The sequence below is a fragment of the Peromyscus leucopus genome, chromosome 13 (assembly GCF_004664715.2).
Source record: "Peromyscus leucopus breed LL Stock chromosome 13, UCI_PerLeu_2.1, whole genome shotgun sequence".
In the NCBI taxonomy this organism is placed as follows: Eukaryota; Metazoa; Chordata; class Mammalia; order Rodentia; family Cricetidae; genus Peromyscus; species Peromyscus leucopus.
In genome coordinates, this window is record NC_051074.1 from 47,052,368 (window position 1) to 47,070,782 (window position 18,415).

The 18,415-nt window shown below is 39.2% G+C and overlaps 1 protein-coding gene across 5 annotated transcripts in view; it reads right to left on the minus strand.

The window, feature by feature from the left end:
• The window catches only part of Pikfyve (phosphoinositide kinase, FYVE-type zinc finger containing), a 94,345-nt gene that overhangs the window by 40,462 nt on the left and 35,468 nt on the right, over positions 1-18,415 (minus strand). For 3 of the 5 annotated variants that reach the window (XR_005092661.1, XM_028886712.2, XM_028886711.2), the window contains 7 exons: positions 17,078-17,225; positions 16,407-16,574; positions 7,530-7,589; positions 5,043-5,172; positions 4,504-4,684; positions 3,298-3,372; positions 565-672 (listed from right to left, as the gene is read on the minus strand). Coding sequence is in view for 4 of the 5 variants with exons in the window: in XM_028886712.2 (XP_028742545.1) it covers positions 565-672; positions 3,298-3,372; positions 4,504-4,684; positions 5,043-5,172; positions 7,530-7,589; positions 16,407-16,574; positions 17,078-17,225 (870 nt within the window). In the remaining variant the exon portion in view is untranslated. Of the gene's footprint in view, positions 1-564; positions 673-3,297; positions 3,373-4,503; positions 4,685-5,042; positions 5,173-7,529; positions 7,590-16,395; positions 16,575-17,077; positions 17,226-18,415 lie in introns of those variants that run through there. The other 2 variants (XM_028886713.2, XM_028886714.2) reach the window with 2 other exon arrangements.

Sequence of the window (18,415 nt, forward strand, 5' to 3'; positions counted from 1 at the left end):
TAGCTTATTATTTTTATGGGATGCCTGAGTGTGAGAACAAATAGGTCTCTAACTCTTGTGCCTGCTCTTGGGACTCTTTTCCTCTTGTTGGGTTGCCATGTCCAACCTCAATATAATAGGTTTTGCTTCATTTTATTATATTTTATTTTTTGTATTATATTCATGTTTGGTTGATATCTCTTAGAAGACTGTTTCTTTCTAATGAGAGACAGAAAGAGAGCAGATCTGAAAGGGAGGTAGAGAGGAACTGGGAAGAGCAGAGGTATATAATCAGGATATATTGTATGACAAAATAATTTATTTTCATTAAAAGGAAAAAAATTGGTTTCTTAACAGAGAGCTTAGACACCCCAGGGAGATAGTACAGCATGTGCTCCTTTAACACTCTGGAACTTTGGAAATGAGTGAAGGAGATTTGGGTGAGCTACTTCCTAAAGTCTAATAAAAACCTGCCATGTACAACTAACTTTTGAAATGTAACAAGTTTTTTCAAATTAAGGGGTGGCAAGAAACACAAAAGGTAAACATCCATCCCATCAAATGATTTCTTCCAGAAATTCTTACCTGAAGCACAATAGGATCAATGCAAGTAAACTTAGTTTCTTCTCTATAGAGATACTCAATGGAACACTTCAACAGAAGGATTTTGGGGTTTTTAATACAAGAATTCATCTAAAAAAAAAAAAAGTTTGTTAAAGGTTTGCACTTTATAGACTTAATCATAATTTTAAATTCATATTGCTCATAAGTCCTACTAATTAGCATTATCAAACTCTAATTAATTACTTTTGGGTTATTCGCTTAATTTTTTCAAAGCAAGTTCTTCAAAATCAACTTGTTCTTACCTATTCCTCTTTACTCTTATGTTTTTGTTTACTATACACTAAAACATTTAATATCATGTTTTTGTTTTTTAATTTCTCATGCTGTAAGAAGAAATAACATGCCCTAGGTGGTGATGGGTATATAAACAGACTATTTTGCACACTCTAGATCAGCAGCTTTGAAAGTGTATTTCAGTCTTTCTAAACTTCAAAAGTAGAATAGGAAAAAAAGAATTTAATGGCACTTGAACATTATTCTAATAAATTCCTCAGCAATCTTAAATTGGTAAGCTGACCTGGATAATGTGAAGTTAAAAAAGAAAACATTAGATTATTTTCAAAGCAAAATTCATGCCACCACTCCAACCATGCAACTAAAACACAAGCAGAACAGCCTGGGTCCTGCCGTCAAGCTTTCAGTCTCACCAAACTCCACGGGCCACACTGGCAAACGGTTCTGAGGACAGTAACTAACTGGGCAAATAGAGCCAGGCTCTAAAATTAAAGACTGTCTGAATGTGATCGGTGAGGCAAACCAATAATTCATGGATATATTTCTACCTCTCCTACATGATTGTCTTCAACTCCTGAAAGACATCACATATTTAGTCTTTTCTTTCCCCCCTTTTAGTTTTTCAAGACAGGGTTTCTCTGTGTAGTTTTGACAGTTTTGCAACTCGCTCTGTAGATCAGGCTGGCCTCAAACTCAAGAGATCCATCTACCCTTGCCTCCTGACTGTTGGGATTAAAGGCATGTGCCACCACCACCCAGCTAACATGCTTACTCTTAACTCAATAAACATCACTAATTTTGGTTTGACATTCTGTCTTAAAAGAGTAATATACTGATTTATAAGATTATATATGTAAACACCAATGATTTTTGGACCATGTCTAAGAAATAATATTGAATATCAGCATATTATTTATAAGTGATCATTAACAATTTTCTAAAGACTAAATGTCTTCTAGTCAGCACTCCATACCAATAATTTCCACATCCTGGATTTGACCTACTATGGATAGAAAATATCTGCAAGACTGGGGTGGGGGGGAAGCTGACTGTGTGTCCTAAGCATGCACAAAGTATCTTTTTCTATCATTATAATTTATTAGGGACTAAACACTACAGCAGAACAACTATTTACACAACATTTACACTGTAGTAGCCATTGTAAGTCATCTAGAGATGATTTGAAGTCTATAGGAAAAGTATTCAATAGCTTATATAAAGAGCTCAAGCACCACAGATTTCAGCATTCCCTTGAGAGCCTGCACCAACACCCTGCAACAACTCAGAGACAGTGCATTAATCTGTCCTTAGAAAAGAGTAAACACTGGACTGCAGTTCAGCCATCGACGTTCTCAGCCTAGACGGTCGTCTCAACGCTTCCAGAAGTACTCAATGTCTCCTATGATGAGGCCAAGGTAGCCTAGTTTTAGAATGTTTCCTTGATGTTCATGAAGCAGAGCAAGATCTGAGAACGCTGCTATAGTTCCTCAAATTGTAAAGACCAGAGCGGTGAAGACATGGCTCAGCAGTTAAGAGCACTTGGTGTACAATTCCCAGCACCCATGGCTGCTCACAACCATCTGTAATTCCAGTTCCAGGGGGTCCAAAGCCCTCTTCTGACTTCCATGGACACCAGGTACACACATGGTGCACAGGCATACATGGGAGCAAAACACACAGAAAATAAATCAGTAAAAACGTGCTTTAATGTGACGACCAGCGGATGACACTGAAATATCCCTAGTGCCCACTTGCAATGCAAGACTATCCTTCCCCTCACTCATCTACCCTTTCCAACTCCCTCAAACCGACTGAGTGAGAAAGTTTAAGGGTCCACATAGTGGGGAGCCCAGAAAATCCTGATAGACACTGTACTTTGAGACTCAAAGACCCTCAGAAGCTCAAGCCCTTGGTGGAACACACAGAGCCTGCCTGCTTCCTTCAGTCTTGTCTGACATTGCAGCATTTCACACTCCTGCATCTAGAGATTCCCAAATATTCAATATCCAACCTAACCTCCTATCTTGTGCTAGTGCTCGAAAGATGCTTTGGAGCTGAGGGTAGAGGTATAATGGGTGAGAAGCATAAGAAAATAATGATGACAATTCTGCAGGAAGACCAGTTGTAGAAAACTAAACCATTTGAAGGAATGCAGTCTTTCAGAAAAACCCTGCCTGGAGGCAGGGTCTAGGGAGACATGATACCAGTATCCTGCCCTCTGTTGGTCTGGAACCTGACTTTCCCTCTGCAGCCTTCTGTCTTGTGAATTCCCATATTCAAATTCCAACTCATCAGCTCTGGGAGATCTTCCTGAAACCTCCAAACTTTCACCTCTATGAAACATGTGGCTTAGGACCCCTTCAACATCTCCTTGACTTCCATAGTTAAGAAATTCCAACATATGAGCTTAACACATAGCCATGGTCTGCTGAGTTTCACTGTTGAACTGAAGTTCATTACCTTTTTATGTGCAATGTTCTTGGTACAAACAAAGCCATTGACAACCACGGAATCAAATTTCTTTCCACCTGGGATCTAATAAAACAAGAAAACAATAAAAACCAGTGGTGTACCCTCAGACTTCATCAGATGACTATTATTTATTATGTCTTTACATCATTGAACTGTTAACATAATGAACATAATTAAGTATGGGCAAAAAGGTGCAGAATATAGTTCATCGCATGATTAGCTAGCTCATCATGACTGTTTGTTTTCCCACCCTCTACTCTCCAACATCATAGATGCTACTCTAAAGTACTTAATGACTAAATAAGCTGGTATCTACGGCACTAGTTTAACATTAAATATTACAAGTAAAACATATATTCAGAACTTAGTATTATCTAACGAAAGCAATTACCCACTGCTTTTCCTCATGACAGTGACAGTAGTCTATGAGAGCAGACTTTCTCATAAATGACTTTCCGCCGGGCGGTGGTGGCGCATGCCTTTAATCCCAGCACTCGGGAGGCAGAGGCAGGCGGATCTCTGTGAGTTCGAGGCCAACCTGGGCTACCAAGTGAGTTCCAGGAAAGGCGCAAAGCTACACAGAGAAACCTTGTCTCGAAAAAAAAAAAAAAAAAAAAAAAAAAAAAATGACTTTAATCCCAGCACTTGGGAGGCAGAGGCAGGCGGATCTCTGTGAGTTCGAGGCCAGCCTGGGCTACCAAGTGAGTTCCAGGAAAAGCGCAAAGCTACACAGAGAAACCCTGTCTCGAAAAACCAAAAAAAAAAAAAAAAAGAAGCATTAAGAAAGGAAGAAACTGCCGGGCGGTGGTGGCGCACGCCTTTAATCCTAGCACTCGGGAGGCAGAGCCAGGCGGATCTCTGTGAGTTCAAGGCCAGCCTGGGCTACCAAGTGAGCTCCAGGAAAGGCGCAAAGCTACACAGAGAAACCCTGTCTCGGAAAACCAAAAAAAAAAAAACAAACAAACAAACAAGAAAGGAAGAAACTATATTTACTTTGATCCTCACCACACACCCAACTCTCTCTTTCCATGCACCTCTCACTTCCTGGGAGTGGCTACCAAGAGCTCTACTTGTATTGTTAACAGAGCAGACAGCCTCATGGTAATGGCTCCTTTCAGATCACCATTAAGAGATAAATGACTATTAGGCCTGCGCCATCAGTTCCTAGCATCAGCAAACATTAGCAGAGTGTACCTTCTTGATGTGGACAAACTGGCGGATATCCATGTCATCATCCTGGTGCTTGACATCAGGTCGGACTGTCTGAACAACCTGGCAAACCAGTGACACAATGATGTCCCTCCAAGATGATGACAATGACTCATTATGAAGCAACTGCTGGAGTAGTGCCATCATGTGGTTATGATTAGCTGAACTACAAAACGTTACAAAAACAAGTTTGCACAGTTAGTACTAAGGACACAAGAAGCACTCTACAAAGACATAGACATTCCAATTATGGCTCACAGGTAAGATCTTCCATGTCAATTTTATTCTTTCAACATATCTTCACCATAATGATTCTGTACACAAATAAAATCTGTGAATATCTTCCAACTAACAAAGCACCTACAAACTGCTGAATTAAAATTTTAACACATAAATTAAAATGGAAACAATCAGTTTAGGACTCTGTTTTATGAGCTACTTCCTCAGAAGTCAGAATACACTTTATATTAGTATTTTCCACTTTATAGGGAAAAAGAATGAAAAATAGAAATCTAGTGCCTTACAGCAGCCTTTCCATGGCTTGCTTCTCCTCATTCTCCTCCCGCAAGAGCTCCAGGTTGTTATGATGCCAGCCCAAAGGGGTGAAAGGCAACTCTTTGGATTTTTCCTCTACTCGTCGATTAAATAAGGATTCTAAACACAAAATAAGAAGTTAGTACTTCACTGTCATGTTTTACATCATCAACCCATACACTTAGAAAATAAGAGTATCTTAAGTTGGCCAATATAAATTATTGCTATAAAATGGCAAAGACCTGTAATCAACACACACTTAAAATATTAATAAAATATGTGATCATACATACATACATACATACATCAAAACACTAAAATACAGAAACAAGGCTTGAAGTACAGCACTTCTCTAGCACATGGAAGACCCTGCTTGGTAAGCAGAACCCAGACACAACTGGCATCAGCCAAAATCTGAGCACAGCTATGAAAAGCAACTTGAAGGAACAAGGACTCTCAGCCAAGAGTATCAACATAAATTCTGAAAGACAAACAGAATGGTGTTTTTCCATCCTGTTTGTTTTAGAGAGTCAATAAGAATGCAGATTCTGCACATAAAATCATAACCTGAAAACCACATTCAACTGCAATCTGAAGGTGACAATGACAGAGAAAAACTCTCATGGACCCCCCCCCACCCCAGATGACAGTATCCTCCACTGTACTTTACAATACAGGCTATAAAACAAAATTAACTAAAAAAATACATCATGAAGAAATTATACTAAATAAAACACAGTAAATAATTTATATAAGACTTTGAAAAGTCTTTGAATTTTTAAAGAGTGAAATGATTGGGGATGATGGTACACAACTTTAATCCCAGAACTCAGAAAGCAAACAAGGGCAGATCTCTATGATCTTGAGGCCAGCTTCGTCTACATTGCTTTGGGGTCTGGGAAGATGGTTCCTAAGTTAAGAGCATTTGCTGCTCTTCCAGAAGACTAGAGTTCAGTTCCCTGAATCCATATTAGGCAGCTCACAACCATCTGTAACTCCAGCTCTGGGGGTTCTAACACCCCACATTTCCGCAGGTGCCTGCACTCACATGCACATAAACACATGTAGACACACACACTTATATGTGACTTTTTTTTTTTTTGGTTTTTCGAGACAGGGTTTCTCTGTGTAGCTTTGGTGCCTGTCCTGGATCTCACTCTGTAGACCAGGCTGGCCTCTCGAACTCACAGAGATCCACCAGTCTCTGCCTCCCGAGTGCTGGGATTAAAGGTGTGAGCCACCACCGCCCAGCTTTTCAGGAACTTTTTTTTTTTTTTTTGGTTACATGACTTAAAAAAATAAAAATAGTAACTTTTAAAACGACAAAATGGATTACAAAAAGTTTAAAAAAATGTTTTACAAAACATGTGTTCATTAAATAACCATTGAATAGTATGACTGAACAAATAGAAAGACAGACAGGAAATTCTAATGCTTTCTCTTTTAAAGCAAACCAACTTCTATAAAGCATGTGTCATGGAACATGAGGCACAAGGCTGGCACTTTTCACTTACATGAAGAGCCAGTCTATAAATTTCTAGTTGAACCAGATGTGAGGAGGTGCATTTAGACAGACGGTCAAGCCCGATCAGCTGCCACCAGCCTCCCTTGTTCCAAACAGCCCGACTTCTCTCTTTTTCTAAAAGCCCAGGAACTAAGAAGACCAAGACCAGAGAAGGATCCTTTTCTTGCCCCACTTCTCTCTTTTTCTAAAACCCCAGGAACTGAGAAGACAAGACCAGAGAAGGGTCCTTTTCTCCCTTTGTCTTTTCCCCACGGGAGTTACAGGTAAAGGTAGGAGAGGTTTGTATTCATCTACTCTTCTTTAGTCCCAATGAAACTGATCAATAGATTTAGTGCTTTATTCTGTTTGCCTACTTCTCTTCCCAACTCCACAGGGTGAACATGAAATTCAAGTGATAAGCTCACTTGTGAGCTCTTTGGCAAAGAGGCAATCCTTGACAATATGTATATCAATATTTACTATTAAGATAATGCCTTCAAAAATATGAAATGCAAACTCTATTCAAAAATTTAAACAATCGGGCTAGAGAGATGGCTCAGTGGTTAAGAACACTGACTGCTCTTCCAGAGGACCCAGGTTCAATTCCTAGCACCCATATGGCAACTCACAACTGTCATAACTCCTGTTCCAGGGGATCTGATGCCCTCATACAGACATACCTGCAGGCAAAACACCAATGTACATAAAAAAAAAAAAAAAGAAAAGAAAAGAGTTTGGATGCTTCCCTTCCTTTAAAAAAAAAAACTAAACAATCATTTTTAAATTAAAGGTCCCCTTCTCAAACCAAGACCAAATTTATATTCTTGACTTCTAACGTACTCAAAAGTCATTCTACACATTTAAAATCATGTTCCTATGATAGTAATTAAATATATTTTCAGCGCTTTCTGTTAATCAATGTCCTAAATCCTCAAGCACATCATCATGAAACAGACATTGTTTGTAAAATTACCTTTGATGAAGGCATCACTTATTGAGAGCTGCTGTCCTCCAGCGTCAGAAACCAAATACTCTGCAAACCAGGAAGAGAAGAGAGAAGAGGAAGGAACATATGACTTCAATATGCCAGCATAATTATGCAGCAAAACACCCACACAGAAGTGTAAATTACTCCTACGAAACTCATCACTGCCCAGCAAACATAAGAAATATTTTCACTAAAATGCCTCTTTACACATGTTCTATATATTTTATAGTAAACTATTTTCAGTAACTTAAATTGACAACAGAACCATTAAACCATTTGCCTTGGTTCAAACGTCAGACATTTTAACAGATTTTTTCCAAATGATGTTTAGTTGCCAAAACAGAACTAATTTAGAAAACTGCTTCCTTGTTGAAACTTGTAAATTGGGGTAACCTAAATCTGCATTCCTGAGTCACGGTCACTCAAAAGAGCTGCAGAATGAACTCTCCTTCCTTTAGAAAACATAAATAAAAAAGCAAAGACTTAGTGATTAGCATAAGCCTTAAAATATTTTACCACTTTCCTCATGTATTACTGCATTATTTAACAAATAATGATGATCTATATACAAAATACTTTATAAGAAGAAGCCACCGAAGAAAACAGTACAAATTTTTTAAACTTCAGGATATATGCAACAAAATAAATTCATATGGCAGAGAATAAAGACATCATTCAAGGAATTTTTGTTGATGCATTTTAAAATCAGGTTTTTTTTTAAATTTCTAGCTTACTACCAAATGTTTGCCAGAAGATAACTGATGAATACACTCTGAATGCTTTCAAAGCATTATAATTCTAGACACCTTACAAGTGAAACTCTGCAAATGAACTGTCCTTTAAACACACTCAGAGTTCTTTCCACTATGCAAATTAAACCACAATGCTTAACTACTTTAATGTGAATATTCTCCACAAAATGTGTTCTGAGTTCATTTCCATGCTAATACATTCACCCTTTCAGACAGGAAGCAGAGAAAATGTTTTATTTAGAAAACTGAAGTGCAGGGGCTGGAAAGATGGCTCATCGGTTAAGAGCACTAGCTGTTCTTCCAGAGAACCGGGGTTCTGTCCCCATCACCCACATGGTGGCTCACAACTCTCAGTAACTTCCAGTTTCCTGCTGACATACATGCAGGAAAAACATCAATGTACATAAAATAAAAATAAATAATTTTTAAAAAAAAAAGGCCAGGTGGTGGTGGCGCACACCTTTAATCCCAGCACTCAGGAGGCAGAGCCAGGCGGATCTTTGTGAGGCCAGCCTGGTCTACAGAGCGAGATCCAGGAAAGGCGCAAAGCGACACAGAGAAACCCTGTCTCGAAAAACCAAAATAAATAAATAATTTTTAAAAAAGAAAGAAAACTGAAGTGCATCATGCAATACAATCAGGTATGTAGATATGATTTATTTCTATACTTTATTCCTGTCAGAAATAACCAATGCCAAATCCTGTTAGTTCAACTAATGCATTGTTCTTTAAAATCCTACTTCTCATACTAAAACTTAAGATATCAAATTCCAGAAATCATGGTTTACTCCTCACATTGTGGAAATTTTTAAATCCATAAAAAGTCCTGTATACTGTCCACCTGGATTCAGTAATTTTTAAGACTTGTCCTATCTGTTTTCTCTATATATCTGCACATGCTTTAAAGTTACCCTGGGGCCAGAGAAACGGCTCAGGGGTTAAGAACATCTGCTGTTTTTCCAGAGAACCTGGGTTCGATCCCCAGCACCGACATGACGGCTCACAACTGTCTGTAATTCCAGTTTCACAGCACACTACACCCCCACTCACACATACATGTAAATAGAAAATTTTAAATGTAAGTTATCCCAATTAGTTCAAGTAGCACACAACACTTTTCAAATAGCATTATCAGTATGTCTCTCTTTAAACAAGGGCTCTCTTCTCTATAGCCACCCCATCATTTACATACTTACGAAAACATACAATACTGTAACAATCACAGAACTGACCCATACTCAAATTCACCTATTCTCACAGTGTCTTTCATAGATATACCCTTGGAAACTGGATCCTATCAAGTTCACACATGGAATCTGCCTGCCATGCCTCCTCCTTCTCTTCTTATCTAGAAGACATCTCCTACCTTCTTTGCATGATGAGAATAAATTTTGAAAGAACCAGGCAAATGTCCTATATGATGTCCCACATTCTAGATCTGATCCAGTGTTTCTCTGTGGTATGTTTCACTTGCTCCTCAATCCCATGTTTTCTATGCATAGGAAGTCCACTCAAAGGGCTTACAAAGCCATAGCTTTTACCTGTGTCAAGCTCTAGTTACTAATTTTCTAAGAACGGTTCAGAATCCTGCTTACAACACAAAGTAAGATATATTTCAATAATACAAATCTTCAAAAAAATGAAAAATTACTAAACCAGAAATCTGGACACTAAGTGTTGAAGATTTTGAGGCTTTCTTACATGATATAAAATTCAAGAGCAATGTTTTTTAGTATGGATATTTCAGTAGTTTTAAAAATCCAAATTTCTTCAGCCATTAAGAAATAAAGGGCTAGGCTGGAGAGATGGCTCAGTGGTTAAGAGCACTCACTGGCTATTCTTCCTGAGGTCTTGAGTTCAAATCCCCCAACCATACATTGGGTCATAATCATCTAAAATGGGATCTGATGCCCTCTTCTGGCTTGCGGACATACATGCAGATAAAGCATTCATATGCATAAAATACATAAATACATGAATGAATGAATGAATGAAGGAAGGAAGGAAGGAAGGAAAGAAGGAAAGAAAGAAAGAGAGAGAGAGAGAGAGAGAGAGAGGAAGGAAGGAAGGAAGGAAGGAAGGAAGGAAGGAAGGAAGGAAGGAAGGAAGGAAGGAAGAAAGAAAGAAAGAAAGAAAGGTTAATCCACAAGAAAAGAACTAGTAAGGACTGGCTTCCACCTCATGAAAAGATAAAGCCAGCCATCCTTGCCCACATATGCAAAGGAACAGTTCATTCACAAACCTCTAAGTTACTCTGGCAATCTTTACTTGTTAGCAATCAGTGTTCAACTTAAGTACCACAGAGCAAAATGTTTCCTCATATTTCAGCTTTGTAAGACAAACAGGAATTCTCACTAGTACAATAAAGGCTAGAGAGAGGGAACTGTGAAAGCAAGTACAGGTATTAGAAGCTCTTAAGTCCTCAAATTGCAAACTAAGACTACCAAGGTTGCAAACAACCAATCAGATCCACCTAATAATTATCCTCTTTCTGGTGGTAGACCCTCTTCTTTAATAATCTCACTGAATGAGCTAAAGGATAACTCTCACAACTTTAAAATTCTATAGCTACACTTACATTTCAGATTTGGAGCTAAAAGAAAGCCTGAAGGACATTAAATCTACCTAATCTCTCACCAGATGTCAGTATCTGTCTATAACTCTGACAGGTGGACATTCAGACCCAACTTAAACACCTCCAAAGCCATGTGGCAAAAGCTCACTACTCCTGACTATTGAACCTGACTCTTCCACATACATCTTTCCTCTCAGATACTCTTCAGATACATTAGGGACAATGGCATTAAGCCTTCATTTCTCCATTTTAAATAGTTCAACTCCCCTTAGTCTTAACACAACAAAGATTTCAACTACTATAAGACCCTGCCAAGCCAGCTCTATTCATCCATCAGGACAGACCCCAGAACTTACACTGGACCACACCGCCAGTCATTTCAGTGCTGCTAATGAAATACATTGCATTAGGACAGGAAGGGAGAGGACTTTTGCTACATGAATAAATCTTCAGATAATTCAAGTGTATAATCATCTCTTCTCATGCCCATTTCCTGAATAAACCAATCCTGGCCATTTGATGTACACTGTATAAAACCTTGGTCCTGATCACATGAATCACTCAAGTGGCATTCTCCAGAGCATTCACAGTAAACATGTTATGTGTGACTACACTGTTTTATTTGGAATGTACCGCATTTCATCTTAAGGTCAGTCTGCCGCTTCACAAAACTCTACAATTCCAACTCTGCGATTTAGTGTCAGCCATGCCTCTAGATTTGTTTGTTTGTTTGTTTGTTTCTTCAAGACAGGGTTCCTCTATGTAACAGTCCTGGCTGTCTTAGAACTCGCTTTGTAGCCCAGGCTGGCCTCGAACTCACTGAGATCCAGCTGCTTCTGCCTCCCAAGTGCTGGGATTAAAGGTACATACCACTCCCATCTGGCTTCATGCCTTCTATATTTAAAGAAATGTTTATTTTCTCAGGTGGCAGAGGCAGGTGGATCTCTGTGAGTTCGAGGCTAGCCTAGACTACAGAGTGAGATCCAGGAAAGGCACAAAGCTACACAGAGAAACCCTGTCTCAAAAAACAAAACAAAACAAAAAAAAATAAATGTGGATTTGAAATACACAAAAAATGTAGACCCCAAAAAGTTGATCACACTCTGCCCCAATATGATGAATAATTCAATACTTTTACATTTGTGTGTGTGCATGTGCCTGTGCGTGTGTGTGTGTGTGTGTGTGTGTGTGTGTGTGTGTGTGTGTACCTGTCACAGTGCGTATCTCCAGATCAGAGGACAATTTGAGGAAATCGATTGTCTCCATGCACCATGTGGGGCCCAGAGACTGAACTTGAGTCCTCAGGCATGGCAGGAAATGCCTTTACTCACTGAGCTAGCTCACTGGCCCATAACCAACACTTTCTTAGAACTATTTTTAGAAAATACAATCAAAATATGTTATATGCATATATGAAAATATCACAATGAAACTCATTATTCTAGACAGTTACTACACAGTTATAAAAACTACTGAACAGAAGCTGAAGAGTTGGCTCAGTGGTTAAGAGCACTGGCTGCTCTTTCAAAGAACCTAGGTTCAATTCTCAGCACCCACACGGTGGTTCACAAACATCTCTAACTCTAATTCCAGGAAATCCACTAGCTTCTTCTGGCTTCTGTGGGCACCAGGCACACACATGGTGCACATACACGCATGCAGGCAAAACACCAATATACAAAAAAAATGAAAATGAAAAACGTTTATAAAGTATTGAACAGAAACTGAAGAGATAACTCAGTCTGCAAAGTGCTAGCCACACAAGCATGAGAGTGTGACCAAGCTGGGTCTGGATCCCAAGCGCTCGTGTAAAAGTTTGAATGCAGCAGCACATACCTGTAATGCCAGTACTGAGGAAGTAGAGGCAGGAGGATCCCTAGGGCCTATCGGCCAGGCAGTCTAACCAAATCAGTGAGTTCCAGGTTCACCTTGTCTCAGAAACTAAGCTGAAGAGCAATACTGAGGATGACACCTAATGCTGGCATCTGGCCTCCCCCACACATACACATACACATACATACAAGACCTCATATAAACATATGCCCCAAGCCCTCACACACCAAGTGCTGAACAAACTGACTATGGACGTGACAAGCCCTATAACAAAACCTGGGAGCATCTTCTTCCTGCTGGTATCAAATTGACAATGATCATTTCAATATTTTGTGCAATCATTCAAGCAAGCGACACAACTATATGTCAATATTAATAAGAGCACTACTGAACTCCTACACTTACCAAACACACTATGCTTTGCATGTTTCCATACAAAAATAAAGGTCACAGTGGGCAGAACAGTAGGCGTCAGAGGCCACGGAGTAGAGAATGGGGAAGTATTGGTCTAGGGTAGGAAGTTTCAGTTAGGTAGGGGAACTGAAATCTACTTTATAGCAAGATGCCTGCAATTTAATAATGTATAGTAGATGTTTCAAAATTATTAAGAAAGTAAATTTTGAAGGTCCTTGTCATAAAAAAAATGGTTGGTTACTGAGATGTCAGATGTTAACTGGTTTTATTGACTCATTCCTTCATATACATATATCATTGCATCACTTTGTACCATCTAACTAACACAAATATACTTTATGAATATGTGAAAAATCACAATGAAACCTATTATCCTATACTAGTAATCTGCACTAGTGAGTGCTGAACAATCTTGACTATGAGTAAGCAAAGCCCTATAGGATAACTTAGGATATCCTCTAATATTGGTGTCAAATTGATAATAGTCATTTTAGCATTTTAAACAAGCGACAGACTGTTATAAAGCTAATCTGGACTCCATAGCCTGAGTTGTCCTAAATTGGGGGGTGGGGCAGGGAGGGACACATGCCTACGCCATAACAAACATGTGGAAGCCAGAAGGCAACTTCCGTGAATTGGTTCTTGTTTTCCATCATGCGGGTGCCAGGGATGGAACCCAGGTCATCAGGCTTAGTGACAAGCACCTTTACCCGCTGAGCCATCTCCCAGATCACCACAGCACAGCCTATGCTTTTAACAAATACATATGACCATTGACTTCAACTACCTCTTTTACATATTTCATTGTTGTCTAGGTCAATCAAATGCTTTATCAACATCAAAGAAAACATACGATACTCCTCTAACCTACCTCTAGCCTTATCACCATTAAGGTGAAGATAGCTATCCAGGGCAGGTACCAAGTCAACATAAATCCTTTTCAAATACCACAGTATACTTTACTTACTAAACATCTTACAATTTGGTATCTTCCAAAGTCATATCAAGAAACCATTAAAAAAAAAAAAAAAAGTCATGCCATCTAGCAATAGAGTCAGCTAGACACTTACTCTGTAGGAGTCTTCAAAGACAGTAGACTCTAGCTCCATGACCATGGACAACTAAACTGTTACCAAGCGGGCAGTCTGCCTACATCTGGCCAGGACTAACCATGCACGCTCAGTTTCTTTCCTCCCTTATCTATGTATCATTCCTAATAAGATTAATTTTGACAGAGAAATGCAGCTACTTCTCTAACAACTTGGCTGGTTTTTTTACTTTCTATGACAACTGGACTCTGTTCTCAGATATCCTTGACCTTTCCTCCAACTTTTGGTACAATGTGGATTTTTGCAATTCTGTCAATTTTCTTAACAAGTACCTAACCTTCTTTCAGATTTATCACAACAGCTGCTGCTCACAACTTTTACAAGTTTTTAAATGATTTAAAACCAGACAGTTTTTTCAGCTGCAGGTGTTTCTCTTTTTATTCTCCAGAGTTACACTGAGGTTGGCAAAAATGTCACTTTTGAAGCCTCTAATTCTGTTCCTCACCCCATATGCGGAGTCAGATTTCCTAAAGGAAATGTGTGCTGGCTCAGCAGTACACCCTTTGCCAGTAGGAATCCTATGATGAGAGGTTACCTTTTCCAAAATTTTCAAGACATCCTTAAACTCACCAGCAAACAGAAAGTGTACTTTACTTTCAGCAAAGTAAACTCTGCTTTCAGCAAAACGGAACAGCTAACATGCATGTTCAGAGGGCAGATGTCCCGTCATGACACAGTCTACTGCTGACCCACATCTCTATTAAAAGCCTAACCTCGTGTAACTGCAGTGTGCACTGGATTCTCACAAGGGTCAGATCTGTCACCCGCCCTTCACACTCATCCAAATGTTCTCCATCATGTTTGAAACTTCTACACTGAGGATGATCCCCATCACCATGTGGACTTTATATTCACCTACGGTCAAATCTCCTTTCTCTCACTCTCTCAGTACCTTATTTTCTAAATAAGAATCACTTTTAATTATCATAGTTACCTTAATTGACATTTTATCACATCTTTACATTGACAATTATGGAGAAATTTGTTGAGGAAATGTAAATGTTTCAAATTGTGAAATAAACCTTTAGATTCTATATATTCCTTATGTTATTTTTAGGTTCAAAGTAAAGGAGTAGCAAAGAATTAGGCAAGCATTTCAGAAGCAATTCAGTATTAGAGAGTTAAATGTTCAAAATTCAAACACTGGGTAAAACCATGGAATTAAATGCTTTATTTATAATAAAGATGTTTTGGTTATTAGTATAATGAACTCCCATAATTACTTATTTTATTTTCTTTGAAAAATAATGGTCCATTAGTCTTATACTTGAAATAAGCTTCTAGTTGCATCTAATAATATACAGCTCACCCTCCATTTTTTTTTTTTTTTTTTTTTTTTTTTTTTGGTTTTTCAAGACAGGGTTTCTCTGTGTAGCTTTGCGCCTTTCCTGGCGCTCACTTGGTAGCCCAGGCTGGCCTCGAACTCACAGAGATCCGCCTGCCTCTGCCTCCCGAGTGCTGGGATTAAAGGCGTGCGCCACCACCGCCCGGCTACCCTCCATTTTAAAGGAGCAATCCATCCATGCTGCGATGTTACACATTAGAAATGGTTCACTGCATTTTTCCTTTAACACCATGCTTTTGTTTTTTGGATTTTTTATAATGTGGCCATTAGTATCTTTGAGTTCACAAACTAAAGCATCAAGTAAGACAGCTAAAACTACAAAGGAATTCATTTTTTACTAGAGAAGAAACTTTAAAATAAATGTAACAGAAATGAATGAATAACTTCCCCCATCTACGCTCAGGCATCTGAACAGTCTTGAGAAACCGAGGCTGTAGAATAGCACAAGCAAAGAGGCTCGGTGATGTTAAATGAAGAAAAGACAAAAAGAATAGGGCAGAACGTCCATGTTATCAATGCAAAGAATTGCCACCTTGGAAGTTGCACATTACGGGAAGAACAGTCAGATATAGTTCCTTTTAAAGACTACACACTTGAAACTGGGCGTGGTAGTGCAAAGGGAGAAAATAAGAAATAAAAAGAATCAACCAAAAAAGGTGTGGGGAGGGGTAAGGGGTGGGGAGTGGGAGGGTGGGAGATCAGAACAGTGGAACAAAGCCCACTCCAGATCCCCTCAGTCCTGGGGGACAGAGGAAGGCAGAGGACAGGCTGTAAGGAGACCCTAGGGCCCAGCTCTTTGGCCTGCTTGGAATCCAGGTGGTGACTACCTCCTACCTTTTTGGTCAGCAGGGTGAGGGGGCACATGTGGGTACTTGGAGGGCTTCTTGATATGGAAGTTCACGTTGTCCAGCTCCACGTTCAGGCTGATGGAAGCGGCTGAGTCACTGTCCACTGTGGACTGGAAACTGCTGACTGAGGTGCGCTTGCTAGGGCTGGCAGAATCTTTTAGTGTTGGGAAGGGGAAAGAAATATAGGGAGAGGGGAGTAAAAATGGGTTTTATCAGGGCATTGGAGGAAAGGAAAAAACTTTTAATACACAAGCCCAATGTGCAATACCAAAATGGATACAGTATTTTCATGTACTTGTGGGTAGACTTCATAAAATTGAAGCATGTTAAATTTCAAATGAATTTTTAAAAGAGGAAATATATTGGAGGTTCTGCACAGAGAAAGTCTGATACCACAGTGAAGAGACAAGAAAGCTGCCTGCTGCGACATTAGCTCAAGAGTTATTTTAAAGCTGCTGCAACTAGAGACCGTGGCAACATCCAGGAATGTCAGCTGACTCACAGGCTGGCTTACGAAAATACTGTATCTAAGTGAGGATCACTACTGTCAAATGTTGACATCCAGTGGGAACCATAAATCATAAACAGGACAGTCATTTCATCATACCAGCATGGCAATGAGCCATAAAGACTGCAACATTAGAAAGTCAAACTTACTAGCCAAATTGTCGTCACCTTCTTCGGCAATCTGTTCCGTGTCGCTATCATCAAACTTTATGTCTTTAAACCAGGATGGTTCAGAGTGTCCTTCCACAGAGTTCACTGAGTCGCTGTCTGGAGAAGGTGTTTCAGAAAATTCCGTACTCTGAAAGAGCCAAAGCAAACCGAGCAACTGACCCTGAGTGACACTACCAGCATATGGCAGAGAGGTTGGGGCCTATATTTCTATAACTTTAACAATTCAATAAGTTCACATAAAAACAGCTAAGTAACAACAAAGAGGGTGCAAAGCAGTATCATATTGATCATCACACTCTTAAATGATAATTTTCACTAACTGCAAAGCTTAAGTAGCACTTTACAAATGAATATTTCTTTGATATGTATTTGGCAGGGTTTCACTTCATCCTTTAGTTCTGAGTGAAGATAGCATAATGTAGTCTAACCCTGGCAACTCGAGAACCCCCTAGAAAAACAACCCAATTTTAACAAATTATACCACACCACTCTATGGTGCTATTTGTCATTTCTAACTATGGGGCTTCTGGTTTCAGCTTACAAATCTTAGTCCGAAAGCTTCTTAGAGTTTCATCACATGGACAGATGCTTGTGTGTGTGTCTAAGTATATGTATGTTTGTGTGTGTGTGTGTGTGTGTGTGTGTGTATGTGTACTCTTTTACACAAACCAAAAATTAAAGAATTTTACCTTTTTTTTAAAAAGTTTTCTATAGCCAGATGGTGGTGGTACAGGCCTCTGGTCCTAGCACTCAAGAGGTAGAGGCAGGCAAATCTCTGAGTTCGAGGCCTGCTTGGTCTAGAGTGAGTTCCAAGAAAGCCAGGGCTACATAGTAGCCTGTCTTAATAAACAAACAAAGCAACCAAACAAAAAAATTATCTATAAATAATTTTCATTCTTATAAAATAAATTTTAGCATTTGGTCATTAGTGTACAATTTGTATACAAAGAGTCAAGCCGGGCGGTAGTGGAGCAAGCCTTTAATCCCAGCACTCGGGAGGCAGAGGCAGGTGGATCTCTGTGAGTTCGAGGCCAGCCTGGGCTACCAAGTGAGTTCTAAGAAAGGCGCAAAGCTACACAGAGAAACCCTGTCTCAAAAAACAAACAAGCAAAAAAAGTCAAAACCTTTGATATCAAATTTTCAAATCATATTATTATATATACTTAATTCCCTCTTAGTTCTAAAAATACAGAGAGTAAAACTGAAAAACATTAAAATTAAATGACAAGTAACTAGGTAGCAGAAGCCAAGCCTGAGCAAAGCCACAGCACACTAACAGTGCTTGATCCTGGAAGGTGGCTACTCAGTGGTAAGCAC